The sequence below is a fragment of the Balaenoptera ricei genome, chromosome 11, assembly GCF_028023285.1.
Source record: "Balaenoptera ricei isolate mBalRic1 chromosome 11, mBalRic1.hap2, whole genome shotgun sequence".
NCBI lineage: Eukaryota > Metazoa > Chordata > Mammalia > Artiodactyla > Balaenopteridae > Balaenoptera > Balaenoptera ricei.
This window is the reverse complement of record NC_082649.1, coordinates 38,232,013-38,252,762: the sequence shown is the minus strand read 5'-3', so window position 1 is coordinate 38,252,762 and position 20,750 is coordinate 38,232,013. Positions and strand designations below refer to the sequence as shown.

At 52.6% G+C, this 20,750-nt stretch overlaps 1 protein-coding gene across 3 annotated transcripts in view; it reads right to left on the bottom strand.

Annotated features, from left to right (window-relative positions):
- The window catches only part of CPNE5 (copine 5), a 91,173-nt gene extending 80,298 nt beyond the window's left edge, over positions 1 to 10,875 (bottom strand). For all 3 annotated transcript variants that reach the window (XM_059938805.1, XM_059938803.1, XM_059938804.1), the window contains exon 1: positions 10,781 to 10,875. In XM_059938805.1, coding sequence (XP_059794788.1) covers positions 10,781 to 10,875 — 95 coding nt within the window. The remainder of the gene's footprint in view (positions 1 to 10,780) is intronic.
- Positions 10,876 to 20,750: the final 9,875 nt, after the last annotated feature.

Here is a 20,750-nt window from a genome sequence, read left to right as displayed (position 1 = left end):
CTGGAGCCTGTGCTCCGCAACAAGACAGGCCACGATAGTGAGAGGCCCCCGCACCGCGATGAAGAGTGGCCCCCGCTTGCCACAACTAGAGAAAGCCCTCGCACAGAAAACGAAGACCCAACACAGCCATACATACATACATACATACATACATACATACATACATACATAAAAAAAAAGAATGTAAGCAGACAAGAATAGCATTAAAAAAATAAAAAATTAAAAAAAAAAACAACAGTTCCTCCCTTAGGACTGCTGTGGAGCACTTGGACAGAGTGAGGCTCATCAGACAGGTTAGTCGTCCTCATCGGCCTGGTGTTGAGCGGAGCGGTCATTCTCCTGGTGGGTGCTCAGGCTCTCTTGGTGACAAAGGAGAGACGGGACGGGCGACACAAGCCACTTCTACTTACAGGTCCCAGGAAGCCCATCCCATCACATACACTCCCAGTGCCCTGTTGGGGTTGATCCACTGAGGACTCCAAGGCTCAGAGATGGTGAGTGACTTGCCCACAGGCACAGAGGCAGTAAGAAGCCAAGGGGTGAAAAACCAGGTCTTCCAACGCGAAGCAGGGCTCAAACCGCAAGGACACAGAGAGACCAGCCCATAAGTGCTTTTCTCCGCTATCTTTCTCTGGAGAGCTCAAAGAGACTTTTTTTCCAACAGGCAAATGTACTTTTCCCCCCAAAAAAGCATAAAGTTCTTCAGATGTCCAAGTGACAGCCTAAAGCTTGGCTTCTTTTGTTCCTTAAATCAAGATCAGGGAGCAGAGCAAAATGCTCTTTTCCTCACTGCTCTCCCCCCAAAAATCACTTCAAAAACAGTTGCAGGGGGGGCTTCCCTGGTGGCGCAGTGGTTGAGAATCTGCCTGCCAGTGCAGGGGACACGGGTTCGAGCCCTGGTCTGGGAAGATCCCACATGCCGCGGAGCAACTAGGCCCTTGAGCCACAACTACTGAGCCTGCGCGTCTGGAGCCTGTGCTCCGCAACAAGAGAGGCCGCGATAGTGAGAGGCCCGTGCACCGCGATGAAGAGTGGCCCCCGCTTGCCACAACTAGAGAAAGCCCTCGCACAGAAACGAAGACCCAACACAGCCAAAAATAAATTAATTAATTAATTAATTTTTTTAAAAAAACAAAAAAACAGTTGCAGGAAGAATGACCATGCACTGGGTGTTGAGAAGACCCCAGCAAAGACAGAAAGCACTGGAAAGGCTGACATGAGAACTCCTGCCTGGTGCTAAAGGACAGGGCCTGAGGGTGACACCTTCGCAACGAGAAGCTTAAAAGAGTCAGAATAGAAGCTGGGGCTCTCCAGTCAGAAAGAGGAAGAGACGCAGCCCTCCGCTCAGGAAGTCTTGTCGGAGGAAAAACAGCAATGCCATCAGGGAGCTGCAGCCTGAGGGGAGACCCAGCCTTGTCCTCAGGGAGCCTCGGTCTGAGGGGAGAGACAGCCCCGTCCTCAGGGAGCCTCGGTCTGAGGGGAAACACAGTCCTGTCTCAGGGAGCCCCACTTTGAGGGGAGACACAGCCAGACCCTTCCGGAGCCCCAGCCTGTGGAAACAATCCTACCCTCAGGGAGCCTCAGTCTGAGAGGGAGAAAACAGCCTTGCCTTTAGGAGGCCTACTCTGAGGGGAAATACAGCCCTCACTTCAGGGAGCAAAAGTCTGAGAGGAGACACAGCCCCGCCCTCAGGAAACCCCAGTCTGAGGGGAGACACGGCCCCGCCCTCAGGAAGCCCCAGTCTGAGGGGAGACACGGCCCCGCCCTCGGGGAGCCCCAGTCTGAGGGGAGACAGCCCCGCCCTCAGGGAGCAAAAGTCTGAGAGGAGACACAGCCCCGCCCTCAGGGAGCCCCGGTCTGAGGGGAGACACGGCCCCGCCCTCGGGGAGCCCCAGTCTGAGGGGAGACACGGCCCTGCCCTCAGGGAGCCCCAGTCTGAGAAGAGACACAGCTGTGTCTCAGGAAGTCCGAGGGGGGAGACACAGTCCCTCCTGTGCTAAATTGCTCCGTGAACTGATTATCACACATTCAGGTTGTCTCTAAGCGAAGCCCATACATGCTCCGTGGATTTACTAGCAAATGACTCTGGCTATAGAATAAAAGGAAACACACCAAGAACACTCAATCTCAGCTTTTCCTGGACTGGCGGTCCCTAATAAAGGTCCACGGACCCCCCTGAAACTATAAGCAAAATGTGGCATATTGGTCCATATGGATGCATACTTTTTTTGCAGAATTTTCATCATATTCCCAAAGAGGTTCCTGAGGATCAAAGGCTAAGGAAACATGGGAGGTTTTTTTGTTTGTTTTGGGTTTTTTTTTTAAAAATGTATTTAATTAATTAATTTATTTTTGTCTGCGTCGGGTCTTAGTTGCAGCGCACGGGCTCCTCTCTAGTTGTGGTGCACGGACTCAGAGCGTGAGGGCTCTTTGTTGCGATGCGTGGGCTCTCTAGTTGTGGTGTGCGGGCTCAGTAGTTGTGGCGCAAAGGATTAGTTGCCCCGCGGCACATGGGATCTTAGTTCTCTGACCAGGGATGGAACCCGCGTCCCCTGCATTGGAAGGTGGATTCTCAACCACTGGACCACCAGGGAAGTCCCTGAAAATATGGTTTAACTTCTTTCCAACAAGCCTCCCTAAGCATCCCTCCAACCTCTGGCAAAAAGTTGGTGGTGATGAGCACATAGCTTGGATCTTCAATGCTGGGTCCAAAACCCAGCTCTACCCCTTAGCTGTATGACCTCACTTAGCGTCTCTATGCATCAGTATCCCCATCTGTAAAGTGGGAGTAATAATAGTCCCTCTCTCCTACAGGTTTTCTGAGAATTAATGGAGTTCATATATGCAAAACAGAACAGTATCTGGCACATACTAACTTGCATTTAAGTGCCTGGCATACAATAAATGCTCACAAAAGCCCTGTGGAGAATAAGGTGGCTTCTAGGGAATCCCCATGTTCTCCTCTCCCTGCTCCCTACTGCTGGGCTTGATCAGGACCTGGAGCACCTGCATGTCCTCGCCCATCAGGGTCCACCTGGCTGTTGTACAGCCTTCATTGAGGAGAGCAGACTGGGGACAGGTGAGCCACTATCAGGGAGAAACAGGAATCCAGAAGAGGCTGGAGAGACCCCGGAGCTTGAGGGGCCCTCCAGATGCACCCTATTTCTCCATGGAGCAATTCAACACCAAACATCTGGTTAATCCCAAGCAGGCAAAGTGGGTGGGAGGGGGCCACATTAACCGTGGATATAATCGGCACCAAATCCTTTGTTGTGTACTTAACCTATTGACACCCTGTTCACCCTATGTATCAATGCTGGGAGGTAGACATTGCCTCATTGTACAGACAAGACAGCTGGGGCTGAGGTGTGCCAGTGTCACCCAGCTTGCCAGGAGCACCGAGACTGAACTCTGAAACCGGAGACCATTCAGAGGCGCCTGCATTACCAAAATCCAGGGTCTCCCAAATCCCCACCAGCAGCGCCCCTCACATCCTCACTCCCCCGTTTCCTACCCCCAGCTTCATCAGGGGTGCTCGCAAAGGAACAGCTGAAGAGGACTGGAGGGCTTTCCATCTCTCCCTGCCCTGCTCCCTGTCCTAACAGGCAGAAGTAATCCCAGGAAAGGTGAGGAGGGAGCCGGGGAGGAGAGGGACCTTGGCATCCAGCCCCTGGCACTCGCCCATTTCCCCTTTCAAATCCTGTTCCTCACCCCCGCGCACTGTCTCCCTGCCAGGCAACCTCACCAAGGTCTAAAAGCAATTTTCACGTGGCTTAAAGAGCTCTCCTTCCTGGAGCTATTTGCATTTTTGTTATTATTAATTATTGTAATACCTGTCCCTCTTAAGCTACGTGACTGAGGGAAAAGAGCCTGAGCTCTGGCCTCAGATCCATTCAAACTGGAATCTCCACACAGCCACATGGTAATTCTGTGACCCTGCACCAGCTACTTAACCTCAGTTTCCTCATCTGTGCACACAGTCACATACCTGCCTTGTACAGTTGTGAAGCCAATAGCTTACAACAGAAATGTAGGAAGTGTGCTTGATTTTTCTCTCCCTCATGCCCACCCCCCCACCCCATTCATCAAGTCTTAAAATTTCTCCTACTGGGACCTTCAGGCACTATGCTAGGCCAGCAGAGGCGAGTGACATTAGGAGACAGAGGCACCTTGCAATGTTTTGGAATCACACTAAGTCTTTTTTTCTTGACCAGGAAACTAGCAGGAAAAGAGGTTGTCAGGGGTCCAGCCAAGCTGTGCTTGGAAAATCAGTCCCCAGTCACTTAACACTGGCTGTCCACTGACTGCAGGAAAATCTGAGGAGTCAGTCCTCAAAGACACCAAACTCGAGGCCCCTTGTAGCCCCAGGGATCTCAGGTAGTCTGTGGGTCACCTGGAAAGCCTCCTTGTGGTGGAGGCCATGGCTGTCCACCCAGCAAGCATTCCTCACTCCCTTCCTAATAGAATCCATGCTGGTTCAGGTATCTGATGCAGATGGCCTGAAGTCAGAGAAGGTAGGCTCCTGTCCTTTGTTGCTGTTGACTGATTGTGTAACCCCCAAATTTATACATTGAAACACTAACCCCCAATGTGCTGGTATTGGAGATGAGGTCTGTGGGAGGTAACTAGGGTTATCTGAGGTCATGAGGGTGGGTCCTTCACGATGGAATTAGTGCCCTTATAAGAAGAGCTTGCTCTCTGCTCTCACCTTCTCTCTCTGCCATGCGAGAACAGTGAGAAGGTGGCCATCTGAGGCCAGGAAAGAGTGCTCACCAGAATGTGACACCCTCATCTTGGACTTCCATCCTTGAAAACTGAGAAATAAATTCTTTCTCTTGTTTAAGTCACCCAGTCTATGGTATTTTGTTTTGCCAGCCAAACTGACTAATATACTGGCCTGGGGTGGACATGAGACCTGCCTTTGGCCTGAAATAGAAGGGGAAGTCTGCTGAGAGACTTTGGGAGGGACTGTGCTTTCTAGATAAAAAGAAATTTTCAGAGACAGGTCTTTGGTCCAATGTCTTGCTTCCTGTCTTTGGATGTGGTCATGATGCCTAGAAAAGAGGCAGTCATTTTGTAACAATGAGGCCCACCATTTGGATGATGGCAGAATAGAAAGATAGCTGCATCCTTGATGGCAAAGTGAGCTGACAAACCAGAACTGAGATAACCTACGTACAGACTCACTGTGATCTGAGAAAAATAAATGTATTCTGGGTTTGACCTACTATCAGATTTTCTGTTACCTACAGCCAAAGCATTCCTAACTGAATCTGATTCCTCTGTGCCCCAAAGCTTGTTCCAGCCTTATTCCCCTCACCTCCTCCCCACCCTCTCTTCCCAATGGTAGGTCATCTCCAGCAATGGCCTTAGGTCTGAGCAGGGAGACCTGTGGGCTAGGACAGGACAGATGGTAAGCTACTACCATATGGTCTAGATGCCAGGGAAGGCCAGCTGCCATCCCATGACACTCTCTGGTCTCTGCTCCCTAGGGATTCCTCTGGTTCTGGGTTTGCCTGGCATTCCTGAGCAAGGAAGGCCTCTCTCATCCCTGGAGATAGAGTACCTACTTCTTGGCTACATCTACCATGGTTGGTACCCAGGCCCTATCATGATTCTCATGCTTGGAGACCCCAATCCTCAAACTCAAGAGGCTCTCAAGGTTTTGAAGTCTGAGGAAACTGGATTTGGATCCCCCTCTCCAAAACACACTAACTGTACAGCCTTGGGCCGGTTCCTTAACCTGAGCCCTGATTTCCTAATCAGCAAAAAGGGAAAAATACTACGCGTATTTTTCTAGTTCATAGGATTGTTGTAAGGTTAAAAAAGATGCAGTAATTGTGGTAGGCAGAAATCTAAGCTGGTCCCTGAGATTCCCGCCCCCTGGTGTACAAGCCTGCACAATCCCTTCCCCTTGAGTGTGAGTGGGACCTGGGAATATGATAGGATACTCACTTCTGTTACTTTATATCAAGTAGCAGACTCTGGAGAGATTATCCCGCTGGCTTTGAAGAGGGAAGCTGCCATGTTGTGAGAGGCCCACATGGCTGGACCTGAGGGTGGCCTGTAGGAGCTAAGAGCCCCAAACCAACAACCAAAAAGAACACAGGACTTTAATCTTACAGCTGCAAGGAATTAAACTCTGCCAGCAACCTAAATGAGCTTGGCTTAGACCCCAAGCCTCAGATGAGATCATAGCCCCTGCAGGCACCTTGATTTCAGCCTGGAGAGACCCAGAGCAGACAAGTCAGCTGTGCTGTGCCTGGGCTTCTGACCTACAGAAACTGTGAGATAATAAATGGCTGTTGTTTTAAGCTCTAGGACTGTGGTGATTTGTTATGCAGCAATTGAAAACTAATATAATAGTCTGAGTTTGTACCAAATTGCTATTTGAGTAGGTTAAAAACAGCTGAGTACAGGCAATTGCATATGGTTCAGCCTAGTACAGATGTTAAGTGCCTGGCATGTAGTAAGCACTCAATAAATCCCACTGGTTTTATTCCTCTGGCTCCACTAAACAGTACCTTAATGTAGTCAGTGGCTGAATGGACCTCTTTTTCCTAGCAATGGCTCTAACAGCTGCCACACTGCCCCCAGGCTCCTCCTTCCCCCAAAGCCACCCTCCCCCTGCCTGTCAGAAGACAGTGTTCTGAGCCCATTCACAACCCTTCTGAGAGGCTGAGGGCACAGCTCTTGAGCTAGGCTGCCTCTCCAAAATGCCAACCTGAACAGACAGCAGAAAACAACATCTCTGGGGCAGAGGCACAGCTGCCCACCAGCCCCATGTCAGCTGGAGGGGAGAGGGCAGCTGCTTGAGAGATCCCAGCAGGGCTAAGCCACCACCTGCCTCTGGACTCTCCCTTCCTTGCCTTCCCTGTGGGTTTCGGGAGCCCCGCCATGTAGAACCGTGCAGTGGTTCTGCCAGCAAGACCCCACAGAAGTGCACAGGTTTCTTGTTACATAAAAAATGCAAATTGCTCTTTCTAACCAACACGCTGGTCTGGATCCCTGCATCAGACGAGGCATAGAGAAATAGTGGGGCCCTTGGGAACGGGACACTGGACAGGTGAGTTTTGACTGGGTCTGCAGGGAGGCTAATAAAGTCAGGAAAGGTCTGGAACAGACCATCAGAGGAAAGAGAAGCTCGTGGCTCACACTTTCTACGATGTCTGCTGGAATCTGGTTTCACAAACCATCTACCTTACTCCCAAAACAACCCCTCAGAATCTCTAAATGTACACAGTATGTCAAATATATGTCAATAAAGCTGGGGGTGGGGGGAAATAGAACTTTCTAGATGGATCAGATCTCCAGGACCCACACAAACCAGCTATAGAGACAGATTTTTATTTACTTTCAGGTGTCAAATAATAGGCAACATAAATTACTATTCATGGCTTCATTCATTAATCCTTCTACTGTGATAAGGATTATTACACTTACTTTACAGGTGAGGAAACCACGGCCCAAGTTAAGTGCTTTACCCAAAATCACAGGGATTTGAACCCAGGTAGACAGACCCCATAGACTCATGTTCTTACAAGCATTGAGCCAGGCAACCAGAGGCTTTAAAATCTTTGGCCCGAGTTTACCAAAATCAGTGAAAACAATTGTTTGGGAGTAGACTATAGATTAGCCCAGGAGATACCCAACACAAAGAAGCAGGGGCCCAAACATGTCCATCCCACAGTGTCACCTGCCTTCAGCAGAGGCTTGGATGGGCCTCTGCTGTGGTCCTGTGCTGGGGCTCAGACATGCCCCTGTGCCAGGCAGCTTTACTCAGCTAGGAGTGTCCTAGGATAGGCATGGTGGGGGTCAGGTCCTCCCCTAGGCAAAAGCAGAGACCTCCTAGGGCTGCAAGGGATGGCAGGGACCTTCCTAAGGAGCAGAAGGGAAGGGAACTAGCTCCCAGGAATGCTAGTTTCCAGTTTCTTTGAAACACTGGCCCCCTCATCCCCAGATGCCCATTCTGAAGCCCCCTGGAGCTCTCAGTCCACCAACCCCTCTGCCTGCCCTACTATTCCCTGCCCACCAGCAGGTGTCACCTAGATGCTCAGGGCAGGGGCACCCTGTAGCCTCCTCCCCTGGGCTCAGTCAATGCTGACCATGAGATGCAGGGGAGGAGGCCTTGGCTCTCATTAACTGGTGGCCATGGAGTATAGAATATGCTGGAGAAAGCCATTCTGTGCAGCTCTCCCTCCTCCCCATCCTCCTGCTCCTTGCCTCCTTTTCCTTTTCTCTCTCTCCCTCTCTCGATCTGTTCTAGAAACTGGATAGTTAGACCTGGTTGAGGCAAAGAGATGGCTTTACAATTTCAAGTTTACCCACATTGTTTTCTTGCCTCCCTTCTGTTCCAGGTGACTCCTCCCTCCTCACCCCTTCCTACCAAAACTCATTATTCCCCACCCTCTGGCTTTTGGGAGGGCAGGAGCAGAGCCTGGGTCATGCCCTCCTCAGGTTGATGTCCCATGAAAGGGAATAAACACTAGGGTTGATTCCAGAACCACATCCCCCAGGAACTCAACTGCATCCCTAGGTACCGCTTAGGCAAAAGGTTTGAGTCTTTGGACACCTCTGCTTCCAGAGAGCAAACAGGAGGGGCCAAGTGCTACTGCTTTACAGTAATCATTGTAGTTATTTATTGAGCACCTACTGTGTGCAAAGCAAGTGCAAAGCAGCGTGCTGGATGCTTCATGATCCTCTACTCCAGTAAATTAATTCCTCCAACAGTATTCCGTGAGGACCTGCTACATGCCAGCCATGCTTCCAAGCATGAGGGCTACCTCTGTGAATAAGGTTTCTCCATGAATAACAGGTTCGCTGTTTACACTTGACAAATGGGGGAAAGCGAGGCTAAAAGTTTGCCCCAAGTGGTGGAGCAGATTCCATTTTAAAGTGTCTGATTCCAAAGCCACAATGCCCTGTGCCCTCTGCCTCCTCTGGGTTCGTGGGTCTGAGTCCGGGTGGGGATCCCTGCCCTCAAATGCTTACAAAGTTGCTTTGGGGGAAGAGGAATGAAGTCTACACACCTGAGATGTCTTCAGAGGTTTTGTGCTCAGTATGTGAGAGACCCAGTGGCCCAGGCTGAGTGCTCAGGACCCAGGGAACACAGAAGGCAGCGATTTGGGCTGCGTGTGTCTCAAGGGTGAGAAGGATGGCTGGAAGTGGGGAGCACGAGGCCAGGCTTTTCAGGATGGGGGGGGACACGAACTAGCAGAGATGAAGGCAGAGTGAGATATGGATGGAGAATGTGCTGTTCAGAGGCTCTGAGGTGAAAAGCCTCCCGAGACAGCTCCGACACAGGCATGATTGAAGGCTGGGAAGCAGCATCAGGCGCAGGGCTGTGCACCAGCAGGGAAGGGAAGACAGGCTGGGGCAGCTGTGGATGGCTGAGGAGGTGAGACCGGAGCTAATGGGCAGTCAGGAATCTCCCAGCAGAGTAATGGCAAGATGCAAATGGCCTTGGGAGATAATTCTGACAAAACCGTGTGTTGGACCATAGGGGAGACATGTGGGGTTATCACAGGAGGCCCCAGAAGGGCCTGATGCAGGGGCCAGCTATGTTCAACTCCATCAGCCCTCACTCCCACACACCCTAAACCGCAGCCGCCCCCCCCCCCAAGTCCTTCCCTCTTTCACATCCCAGCCCAGTTCCCCTGGCTCCATCTACACCTCCCCAATGCCACAACTTGGGAACACAGGGTTGGGGTGCCACGAGGGTGGGTGAAAGGTCTGACCAAAGAGAGGCCTGGGCGATTTGGAACAAGTGCACACCCAGGACCCCGGAAATGCTGTTGGTCACTTGGGGCAGGGGAATGGCATTTCCAGCGGAAACTCAAGAGGTGGGCTCTGCGTAGGCCACAGTGCCCCCTCACAATCCCAGCAAGGCAGTGACCCTAGGCCAGCCACAGGGTGACTGCACTAGGGATAAATTCCCCCTTCCCCACTTGTATCCCTTACTGCCTGGGGCAGCCTTCCTCTCAGATAGGAGAACCTGGGGGAGACCCAGCTTAGATGGAGAAGTGACTCCCAAAGCCTGTGTGACACGACTGAGGATTTGGGGGTGGTAGCCCACAAAAACTCTCCTCCCCCTCCCCTGCTGGACTCTAAAATTCCACACTCATTGTTCTAGTCCTTTGGCTTAAGATTTTGTACCCCAGTTATTGTTTTTTTAATGGTGCAACTTTAAGTTGTTATCAATTATCCACATCTCAGTATGAATGAGTCAATCTGATCCTTTCCTGAGAGTCAGTTTTGTTGTTGGAGGTGAAGAAAGGTTTTTCTGGGGTCTAGAATGGTGGGTGGGTAAGGGAGGAGAGGATGAGGGTGTTGGTTGGGGCAAAGGAGGGGGGAGAAGAGAGGAAAGGAGGGCACAGAAGGCAGAGGCTGGGCACGCCTGAGAGGGATGAGGCAAATCACTCTCTTCTGGATTTGGGGAGGGGATGATCAGAAATAGACTGCTGTGAAGACCCTGCTATGTCTTTTCACTACCTCCCTCTCCCCACACGGGCGTCTGGACCCCCGTTCCTGTGTCTTCTTCTCTCCTCGCAACAACGGCCCAGAGTGCAAACTTTCTGGGATACGACCCTAAGCCTGGCTTCCCAATCCGCGGTCGCCACCCGTGGCTGGGCAGGGGCTTTTGCCGGACAGGCAAAGGGGCGTCCTGGAGAAGAGGACACTCTGGAAGGGGGCGCACGGAGGTAGATGGTCGGAGCCAAAGGGGCGCAGGGGCTCCGGGGCCAGGGGCGGGGCGGGGGGCCGGTGCCAGCGGGCGGCTCACCTGCAGGACACGGTGATCTCCACCTTGGTGGCCGGGATGCTGCCCGCCAAGGAGTCGAACTCGCTCAGCGACGCCATGTCCTCGGGCTGCTCCATAGCCCACCGCGCCCCCCACCCCAAATTAGTAAATCCCTGCGCGATTCACGCCTCCTCAGGAGCAACCGAAACCCTGGGCTCGCCCCCAACTCCGGAGCCGGGGCTGGGCGGCAAAGGGAGGAGAGAGGAGAGCGAAGAGGGGGCGTGGGAAGTGAGAGAGGGAAGCGGGGCGGAGGGAGCGGGGGCCGAGGATACAGGAGGGGGCGCGGGTGACGCGACGAGGAGGCTGGGGGCCCAGCGGAGAGGCGCAAAGGGCACAGGGAGCTGAGGCGCAGCCGGGAGAGGCGGAGGGGCGCGGGGAGAGGGCACCGGGAGGGACGCGCGGAGTCGTGGAGGGGGCACCGGGAGAGGGGTGGGGAGCTTGGGGCGGGGACAGAAAGGGTGCAGGAGAGGGAGAGGGGTGTGGGGGGCCGGATGGGGCGCGAGCTGCGGGGGTGGCCGGACTCAGGCAGCGCGGAGCGCAGTGGCTGCGGCGCCTCTCGCTGGGTCTCCGCGGCGGGGTTGGGGACGCGGCTGCGAGCGCCACCTCCTCGGCTCGGGCTCTGGCTCCGGGGCTCCCGGGCTGCGGGAAAATCAAATCTGCCCGAAGCCGCCGCCTCCCGCCACCCGGGGCGGGCTGCGCGCCGGGTCCGCGAGCGCCGGAGGGGGCGCCCGCAGGGGCCGGGGCGGGGCCGCGGGCGGGGTCTGCGCGCTAGTGTGAGTGTGTCCGTGCGAGCGTGTGAATCTCTGTGCGTGTGGCGGGCGTGGAGACGCGGCTCCAGATGCTGGGAGCCTGGGGAGTGACAGCTAGAGATGGTCTCGGCCGTGCGCGTCTCCGTCTGCGCCCGCCCTCCACTCCCCACCTCCCTGAGGAGTCTCCATCTCCGGGGAGGGAAAGGGATGTGTGAACCAAGGGGCATCTGTATGAGAAGGGTCTATGCGGAGCGGGGGTGGGGAGGGACCTGTGCAAAAGAGACAGCAACCCCCCACCAGAGGTTTGGGGGGGGGGATATCTGCTGAGGGTGCGCCCCAAAGGAGGGCAGGTCTCAGTCCAGAAACAGCTTACACATCTCCTGGGGAAGCGTGTGGGGCCGACCCCAGTGCCCAGAGGGGCCGCCTCGGTTTCCCAGTGAGGGTTCTTAGGCCTAGGCAGAGTAGGTGCATGGGCGCTCCCCCATCCGCCTCTGGTTCCCGCCGGGCCTGGCCACGCGGAGTCAGCCACCTAAGCCACGCGACAGCGCCCTCCCCATCCCCGGCCTGTCGTGACCACACGGCTTAACCAGCCCCCAGGTCTAGAAGCTTCCTCCAGCCAGATAGAGGGTGGCCCGAGATCCCCGGGGTTCTCTGCAACCTGCACCAAGTAGGCGCCTGCTGTGTGCAGGGCTCTGATCCCAGCCGTGGGAGCGAGGAGAGAGTTGAGGCACCTCTCAGGCGGCCCCCTCCCAGCCAGGCCCGTTGCGGCCCCACCCTGCCCCAGTTTCGCCCTTCTGGGTTTGCTGCACTGTGGCATCTCTCCAGGGCTTGGCACAGAGGGTCGTCTCCAGGAAATCTCCCGCGACCCTTCCTCAGCCTCAGTCTCACCCTTGCGGAGCTGAAACCTCTTCCGCGCCCACCGCCCGGCATTTGGACGCGACGCGCCTCTGTGCCCCGGGGAGGGGTCCTGGCCAGGCCTAGAGCCTGAGGCTGGCCCTGGAAAAGCCACGCCCCGCGGGCCTGGCTCTGGCAGCTGGGCCTTAACAGGCGCCTCGAGATTCTGTTTGAAGTCAATTCCCAGAACATCAGATACAGCCAGAGTCAAAGATAAATAAGAACACATTCATCGGCCTGGGTTAAGTGTTTTTCTTTTACCCATGGCTCAGGATTGGCTGCACTGTGTTCTAAAACCTGGGACCCGACAACAAGAACAAAGGTGCTGGGATGCCCAGGGCAGTAGGGGCCTGCTGGGTCGGAAGGCTCCACTCTCTGGTTTGGGCTTAAGACCCTCTCTGCAGGATAATAAGTTGGGCCTCGTTTTCTGAGGGATGCAAAACTGGGCTTGGACTCTGTGTTCCCTCCCCCCACCCCATACCTGTCCTAGACATGTTCCAGACATACTTTTGGAATATGTTATCCATTCATTCTACCAGTATTTACAGAGTACCTGCCCTGTGCCTGGCCAGGTGCTAGGGCCCCTTGGAAAACTTCCTTGGTAACAGTGATAACCACCATTCTGTTTTCAAAGAGACTATCCTGGGCCAGACACCATGCTTAATTTTTTTTTTGTTAAGATATTATTTACGTACTACAAAATTCCACCATTTTGTGTACAATTCCGTGGTTTCAAATATATTTACAAGGACTATGCATGATTATAAATTCTCAAAATAAGTACAGGCATGAGGTATTATTATCCCAGGGAAGCTAAGTAACTCGCGCATGATCACCCAGCTGGGAACTGGCAGAGTAAGAATTTGAACCCCGGCCATTGAGACCAAAGCCTGACTGAACAAGTCTTGACTGCCTCTTAGGATGGGGCCAGATGATGGAGGGTCTTAAAAGTCATCCATGAAATTAGGCCCAGTTGAGGAGGACAACAAGTGGGAGCCATTGTAGGTTATTAAGCAGGTGAGTGGTGAGACTGAAGTTCTACCACATAACCTTGTAATGTGACAGCATCTGGCATAGCAGCCCCTGATTCTCTTTCTAGAAAAATTCTGGAACTTGTCTGTTTCTCTCCATTCCCTCTTAGTCATTGCATTTCCATTGCTGGCTCTTTGGGGGAAAAAAATTATATTGGGCACCGTCTCTGTGCCAGGTGCTGTGTTAGGCTCAGAGAATAAAGAGGTGAAAAGGACATAGTATCTGTCCCCAAAGAGTTCCAGGCCAGTGGGGACCCCAGGACACGCAGAAAATAAATGACAGTGCAGCATGAGGAGCGCTGTTGAGGTAGGTATAAAGGGCCCAGAGAGTAGAGAAGAGTGACCAACAGCTCTACCCCAGGAATGGGCACAAGGGAGGGTCAGGAGCAACTGCAAAAAGGAGGTGACACTGAGATGGACATGGATGATGTCTGTTTGGTTCCCTCAGAAGCAGACCCCGAGAGAAAGATTTAAATGTGAGCAGTTTATTTGGGAGATTAAGGAAATGCTATGTGGGGAGTGTGGAGGTGAGGTAAGGAAGGCAGCCTATAAGGGTGGTTTATCAAACCAGTTATCACCGTGGGCAACTAAGGCTCATTCCCACTGAGGAGCTCTACGAGACCATACAAAACACACCTCACACTTAGCCCACCAGAGGGGCGAGGGAGCAGGGATATGTATACACCAGCTTTCATCAGTCACTGGCTCAGTGGCTGAGGGCCGCTTCTGGAGGGCTTTAATTCCCTGACACTTCTGTGCCTGACCAGCACAAAGTGGCAATGCATGTTCCAGAAGCCAGAGAAAGCATCAGGCAAAGAAGTACAGGTGCTGACAGTTGGATGTGGGGCTGGAGTGCACTGAAGTGGTAAAGGTGAGGGTACAGACAGGACAGTGGCTGCTACGGATGATGAACTAACTTCTGCCTGGAAGACAAGGCTGAACAGGTGCTCCTGGCAGGGGACCAGCATGATTAAGGGCCAGAGAGCTGTGTTTGGGGACCCTAGTGTGGCTGGAGCACAGGATGAAAGTGGCAGAGATAGAATATGAGGCCAGAAGCTGAGGGGCCATGATGCAAGGCCATGGGCCTTGGCCTCCTCTGGGCACAGAGGCTTTTCAGAAGGGGACACTGAAGGAGGGGTGGTCTGAAAGACACCCCATAGCTACATAGCTAACCAGTGACTGCAGAAAATTTTGTGTTTGATCAGAACACAAAACTTGCTGATCAGGCCCAGAGCAAAATGCTCACAGTCCTCGTGCAAATGAATTGCTGATGGTTCAAAAGCAGTCTATGGGTGTTGACATTGGAGAGGTCATTTCTTCTTTGAGGGATATGATAGTGTCAAGAACTGAGGTCACCTGTGATATTCAGGCAAGCCAGCCGGCAGGCCATCAGGTGCTGCAGACGTGTTGTCTGGGCCTGGCAGCCGGATTAGAGCCAACCACAGCTCTGCCCACCCCACCATGTAACCAATGATTGTCCCTCTGATTACAAACTGTGAGCACAGAATGGGCCATGTCCAGAAGATCTGGAATAATCAGCATCAGCGTTTTGCCTTTGCCTTCCAAGACTGCAAACACGCTCTCATCTGACCTAATCTGCGGTGTTAATGACGGCAGGGCAATTTCGAGAGGCAACCCGCAGCATTGATAAGGAGAGGAAAAGCACCACAGGGCTTGGGAGGCAGAGCTCACAGATGAGGCAGCTGCTGCCTTCCGCCCTCCCCCAGGCCTGTCGTGTAAATGCTGCCCTCAGATCTGCCCTGTTTGAGGCTGGGGATGGTAAGACAAAAGGAACACAGAGGAGCAGAAGATGGAGTGAGCATGGGACAGGGGAGTGGGGGCTGTCCATACTGCACCTCAGAACAAGCTGGAAAAAGGCCTTCTTTACTTTGGGTAAATGCAACCCTGAGCCAGCCAGGGCACATGGCTTGTGGAGCAGACTATGGGCTTGATTTGAGCCTCCACTTACTCCCTTGGCTGGGTGCCCTTGTGAGGTGAATGCCCTGCACCACTGTACATGGGAGCCCTGGGGAGATGGAAAGACAGACGGCATGACAGGAACCTGAAACCACCGTGGCAGTAGAGAGGTAGGGGAGATGCAGTGTCTGATTCCATCCATTAATAGAAATGCTAGAAGGGGCTTGGTTGGAGACCATCTAGGTTAAACCCCTTCTTTCACTAAAAAGTTTAGAGAGGGGGAGTAAAGGACTCAAGGTCACCTGACTCTTCCCTCGATAAGAAACTCCACTAACAACAGCAAGGTCAGGCACCCAAGTGCAGTGCGGACCTGCCTGAGAAGGTCTGGGGAGCAGCCATGTTCTGTTGGGGTGGAGGAAGAGGCACCAGCTGGCCACAGGGCTCTCCACGCCTCCAGCCCCCATTCCTCCTGGAGATGCCCCACCATCCCAACTGGAACCCCACCCTGCCCCTCCTTTCTGCCTCTCCCCACATCACAGCATGGCTAGGTCAGTCATCTGGGCAAAGGGAAGCCCCAGGGCCTTCCAGCTGCTGGTGCAGCAGCCTTTCCTGCCCCTAGGATCCCACCTGCGCCCCCCCCACCACCCCTGGGCTTCCTCTCTCACTTCTTTTGTGCTCCTTCCAGCCTCTCCTGCTTTTCCAAGTGAGGGAGGCCTCCCTGCCTTTACAGTCCAGCTACTAGAATCTTCACACCAGACAGGGGATCCACTTGAAACCAGAGTCGGGTTGTGTCACTCCTCTGCTTCAGACCCTGCCCTGGCTTCCATCTCTCTCTGTGGTAAAAGGACTTGATGGGCCATGGGCTCTGTGACCATAAAGGCCTGTGACCTCTCTGACTTCATCTCATCTTTCTCTCCCCCTCACAGTCCTCACTCCAGCCACACTGGCCTCCTTATTGGCCCTGCAGGCCCCTGTCTCAGGGCCTTTGTACCTGCTGTTCCTTCAGCCTAGAACACTTGTCCCGGGTCCCCCAGGTCTCTGCCCAAATGCCCCCCCTGCAGGGGGCTTTCCTTGGCCACACTACCTAACACAGTACCTTGTTACTCTCAGCCCCCTGACCCTCCTTTACTTTTCCTCAGAGCACTATCCTTGTCTGTTTCCCCCACTAGAATACAAGTTTTATGCAAGCAAGAACTTTGCCTTGTTCATGGTTACACTCCCAGCTCCAAAGACAGTGCCTAGCACATAATAGGTGCTCAGGTGATCATATGACTACATGAAAAGTTCATCTCTCCCCTCTGAAACACTGACTCCTTCATGAGGACCCTTGGCTTCCACCTAGCAGTCCCAAACATGGCCCCCAAGTCTTCACTACCACATACATCTCACATCTAGCCTTCCATTTATTGAGCAAGCATTTATTGAGCATCTATTACAAATTCAGCTGTTGAATTGACAACTATCAGATTGAGAATCTCTGGGCTCCCTGACCAGTAGCACGGAGAAGGGAAGGGATTCTTATCTATTTATTTTGTTTACTGAGAACCTACCATGTAATAAGCTTAGAAATAAGAATTTAACATCCATCACACACTGAATCCTCACAATAACTCTATGATGCTATTGTCTCATTTGATGGAACTTTACTCCTCTGTGCAGTGAGCTGGGCTAGTTCACTGCCGGGGATAGAGAGATGAGGGAGACCCAGTCTCCTCAGAAGCTCTGTCCAGTGGAGTTGGAGCACTCGTTTTGAGTTACGCTGTAGGAATCTGTAGAATATGGGCCTTCGCTTGCCCAAGCTCACACGGATAAGTGGCAGAGACAGGATGCAAACCCAGGACTGTGTGAGACCAAAGCCCCTGTCTTCGCCTGACACCAGGCTCTCTTGTTCCAGTCTTCACTCAGGGCTTGTCTAGGTGACTCAGTGTCTGCAACACAGCCCCTCGCATGTCCATGGGGCCTAGTCCGGCACCATGTGATCTGTGCTCAGAGTCTTGTCCCTCCCACTTTTCACCCTGTCCAGCATAGACATCACAGCGTGTCACTATGCGCCCTCCCCCCGCCACACACACACATTTAACCCAGTATTTAGCTCAGTATTGTTAGTTGCGGTATTGGAAACCTCAGTGCTACAAAGGACTTTTAAGATAATGCAACCCACTTCGATTTTACAAATCTGAAGACTGAGTCCTAGAGAGGGAAAGAAATTGGCCCAAGGTTGTTTTGCCAATAAGCAGCAACTGGAGGTAAAAACTAACAGGAGTTCAGATTAGAATCAACTCCTAGATCTTTTCTTTTCTCACCTCAGCTCCTTCAAGGGATGGGTCCCCTTGACTTTATTTATAAATGCAAGTGTGCCATCTCTGGGCCTTTTGCGATAAGGGCCAATGTGAACCTCCATCTCCCCACCCCCACCATCAGCCTTTTACACCCAACCAGGACCAGCCACATGGTTGCCCTGGCCTTTCTTCCTGCCATTTCCTCTCCACCAGGCCCACATTCTACCCTTCTTTCAGGTACAATCTCTTCCAGGAAGCTGGCCTGGATTTACCCAAGGTCACCAAGTTTCTCCTTCCATTGAACCTCCAAAACACTTCTCTTGGGTAGATACCTCTCTCTCCTCCTGCCTAGCAGGGGGTGTGCCCTGAAGGCCTTGGTCTTGGATCTTGGTCCTCCACAGCCTAGCCTTTCCCAGGCCTCAGCCTCCCTCTCTTCCTTTTTGCTGGATTTAATTACATTTGAATATATTACCCCCCAGTCAGCCAGTCTGCTCTTGGGCCTCCTGAACTCTCTCTCCACTTGATATCAGCCCATTTCCTCTTATTTGCACATCTTGGGAACTAGAGAATGAATCCTCACATTTGAATCTTCAGAAGCTTAAAAGCAACCTATGTCCCTCCCTGAAGTCCCAGCCTCCCACCAACACACTTGATGATTTCCTGATTGGCCTGGGTGAGGGATGAAACAGCTGGACTTTCAACTGGAAAGGCTTGATTGAGTCTATTCCCCCAAATCCCTGCCACAGTTGCTTGAGGGTCTGCCTAGGCCTCAGGACTCTGTGCCCCATCCCACCTCAGGCTGATGGGGTCGGGAGGGGGGCTATTTCACCCCGCCCCGCCCTCAGATTTTCCCTACACTGCTGCTCCTTAGCATGTCCCCTGGCTGTACCTGCACTGGGCAGTCTGAAAAGCCACCAAGGGTGAAACATTCTTTTTTTTTTTCCCCAAGCTCTAAATTCATTTTCATGCCAAGCTGCTTCTATCTGCCTGCCTGGCTGCTGAAGAAAACTGAAACGTGCACAAAATGCCACGAGCCTGGCTTTGTGTGGAAGCTGAAGTCCCAGTGGCCCTGCCCCTGGAGCCCGTCTGCTTGCATCTCCAGCTGCCTGATGTGATTTCCCTGAGTTTTATTAACTCTGGGCCCTGCACTGAGAGAGGAGCTCATCAGACACACTTCACATCTTGCCTCCTCCACCCCTGGCTAAGAAAAGTTGCCCTGATTACAGGAAGTATGTGTTCCCCAGTTCTCCGATAATTCTATCAGGAGCCAGGGTGAGGCTCAGGTGTCAGGCTTTGGGAGCTGCTGCTGACAGCCTCTCAGAGGCCGCCTGCCCGCCTGCCTGGGGGCAAGAGGCAGTGCTGGGTTGTCTCCATCCCAACTATTCATGTTATGACCTTGAACCCCTCATTCTATCTATCTCTGCTTCTCAGGTTCCCCTAGCTTAAAAAATGGGGATGATGATACCCATACGCCCATCCCCTCCAAATTGGTATGAGAGTCCAATTAGATGAGAATGTGCTGCAAGAAAATACCATCATAAAATTGCCCAGGTTTAGACCAGAGAAACCAAGTCTGGCCCTCTCATTCCATAGATGGAAAAACTATGGCTCAAGGAAGTTGCCGAGGTTACACAATGACCTGGCTCGAAAACCAGCTTCCATATTTTCTGAGCTGGAGGGAGGAGGGGGCAAAGAATGGTATGGAAACCATTCCTGTGGGAGTTTCCGGTATGACCGAGGGAGACAGCAGACCCCAAGCCTGAAGCTCAGCTCTGCCAAGACCCAGCCATCTGACATGGAGCTTCATCCATGAAATGGATTCATCTATGAAATGGACATTATGATGTCTTGTTTACGGGCCTTCAGAGGATTAAATGGAATAATACATGTAAAGCACCTGGCATGTGGTATGTTCCCCAAACATGAGTTTCTTCCCTTCTCTTGTTTTCTCTTAAAAGTATCACAAATGCTTTCAAAAAGGGGACGCACAAAGGGAACATTTTCTCTTAGAGCTGAATGTTTCCAAAGACAGTTGTGAACCTTGGATTCCCTTTCCTTGGGGGCTTTCCTTATACAGTGAATGTGAAATGGCCATTTTCCCCATCAGCTAAACGAGGAAGTAGAAATACTGCTTTCTCCCTCCTTCCCCACCACCTCTGCTGTACAAGAGCTTCCTCACAGGTACTCGGGCCAGCAGCTTTTAATGGAGCTGTGGCCAGATCCTCACAAAGAGGAAAGTGAGTCTGTGAGATTAGCTGAGTGGTGAGGCTAATACCGTTATGATCCAATAAACACACTGATTAGGGTCATTTGTGCTCCTTTCCTCCCTCCCTCCTTCTCCCCCTCCTGCTGTGCCTTGGCAGGCCTAGTGCAGGCTCTGCTTAGAAGGGTCTTGGAGATGGCTAAGGCTGGAGCCTCCCAGCCAGCTTGGGCTGAGGATGCTCTAGGATGGATAGCCTGCAAGGCAGGAGTTTTGGGTCCTAACGCCTGTCCCGCCACCAGATCATTCTCTTTTTCTGCACCTCATCTTCCTCCTCTGTATGTCAAAGATAGAGATAAAAGGGCTAAACTTGGGATCAGAGGTTCTCAAGTTCAAGTCCTAGGCCTGCCTTTTACTAGCCCTGCAACACTGGGCCTGTTACTCCATACATTCATTCACTTTGTACAAGGCTCAGTGCTACTTGTCTTTGGTCTTCAGTCTGCTCATCTGCAAATGGGCATAATAATGCCAACCTCAGAGGATGGCTTTGGGGATTAAGAGAAAAATACATATAAGAAGCTTCCACAGACCATGGAACAGAGAAAGGGCAATAATAACTTTTTTTTTTAATAAATTTATTTATCCAGTTATTTATTTTTGGCTGCATTGGGTCTTTGTTGCTGCGCGCGGGCTTTCTCTAGTTGTGGCGAGCGGGGGCTACTCTTTGTTGCGGTGCGCGGGCTTCTCATTGCGGTGGCTTCTCTTGCTGCTGAGCACAGGCTCTAGGTGCATGGGCTTCAGCAGCTGTGGCACGTGGCCTCAGTAGTTGTGGCGCACGGGCTTAGCTGCTCCGCGGCATGTGGGATCTTCCCAGACCAGGGC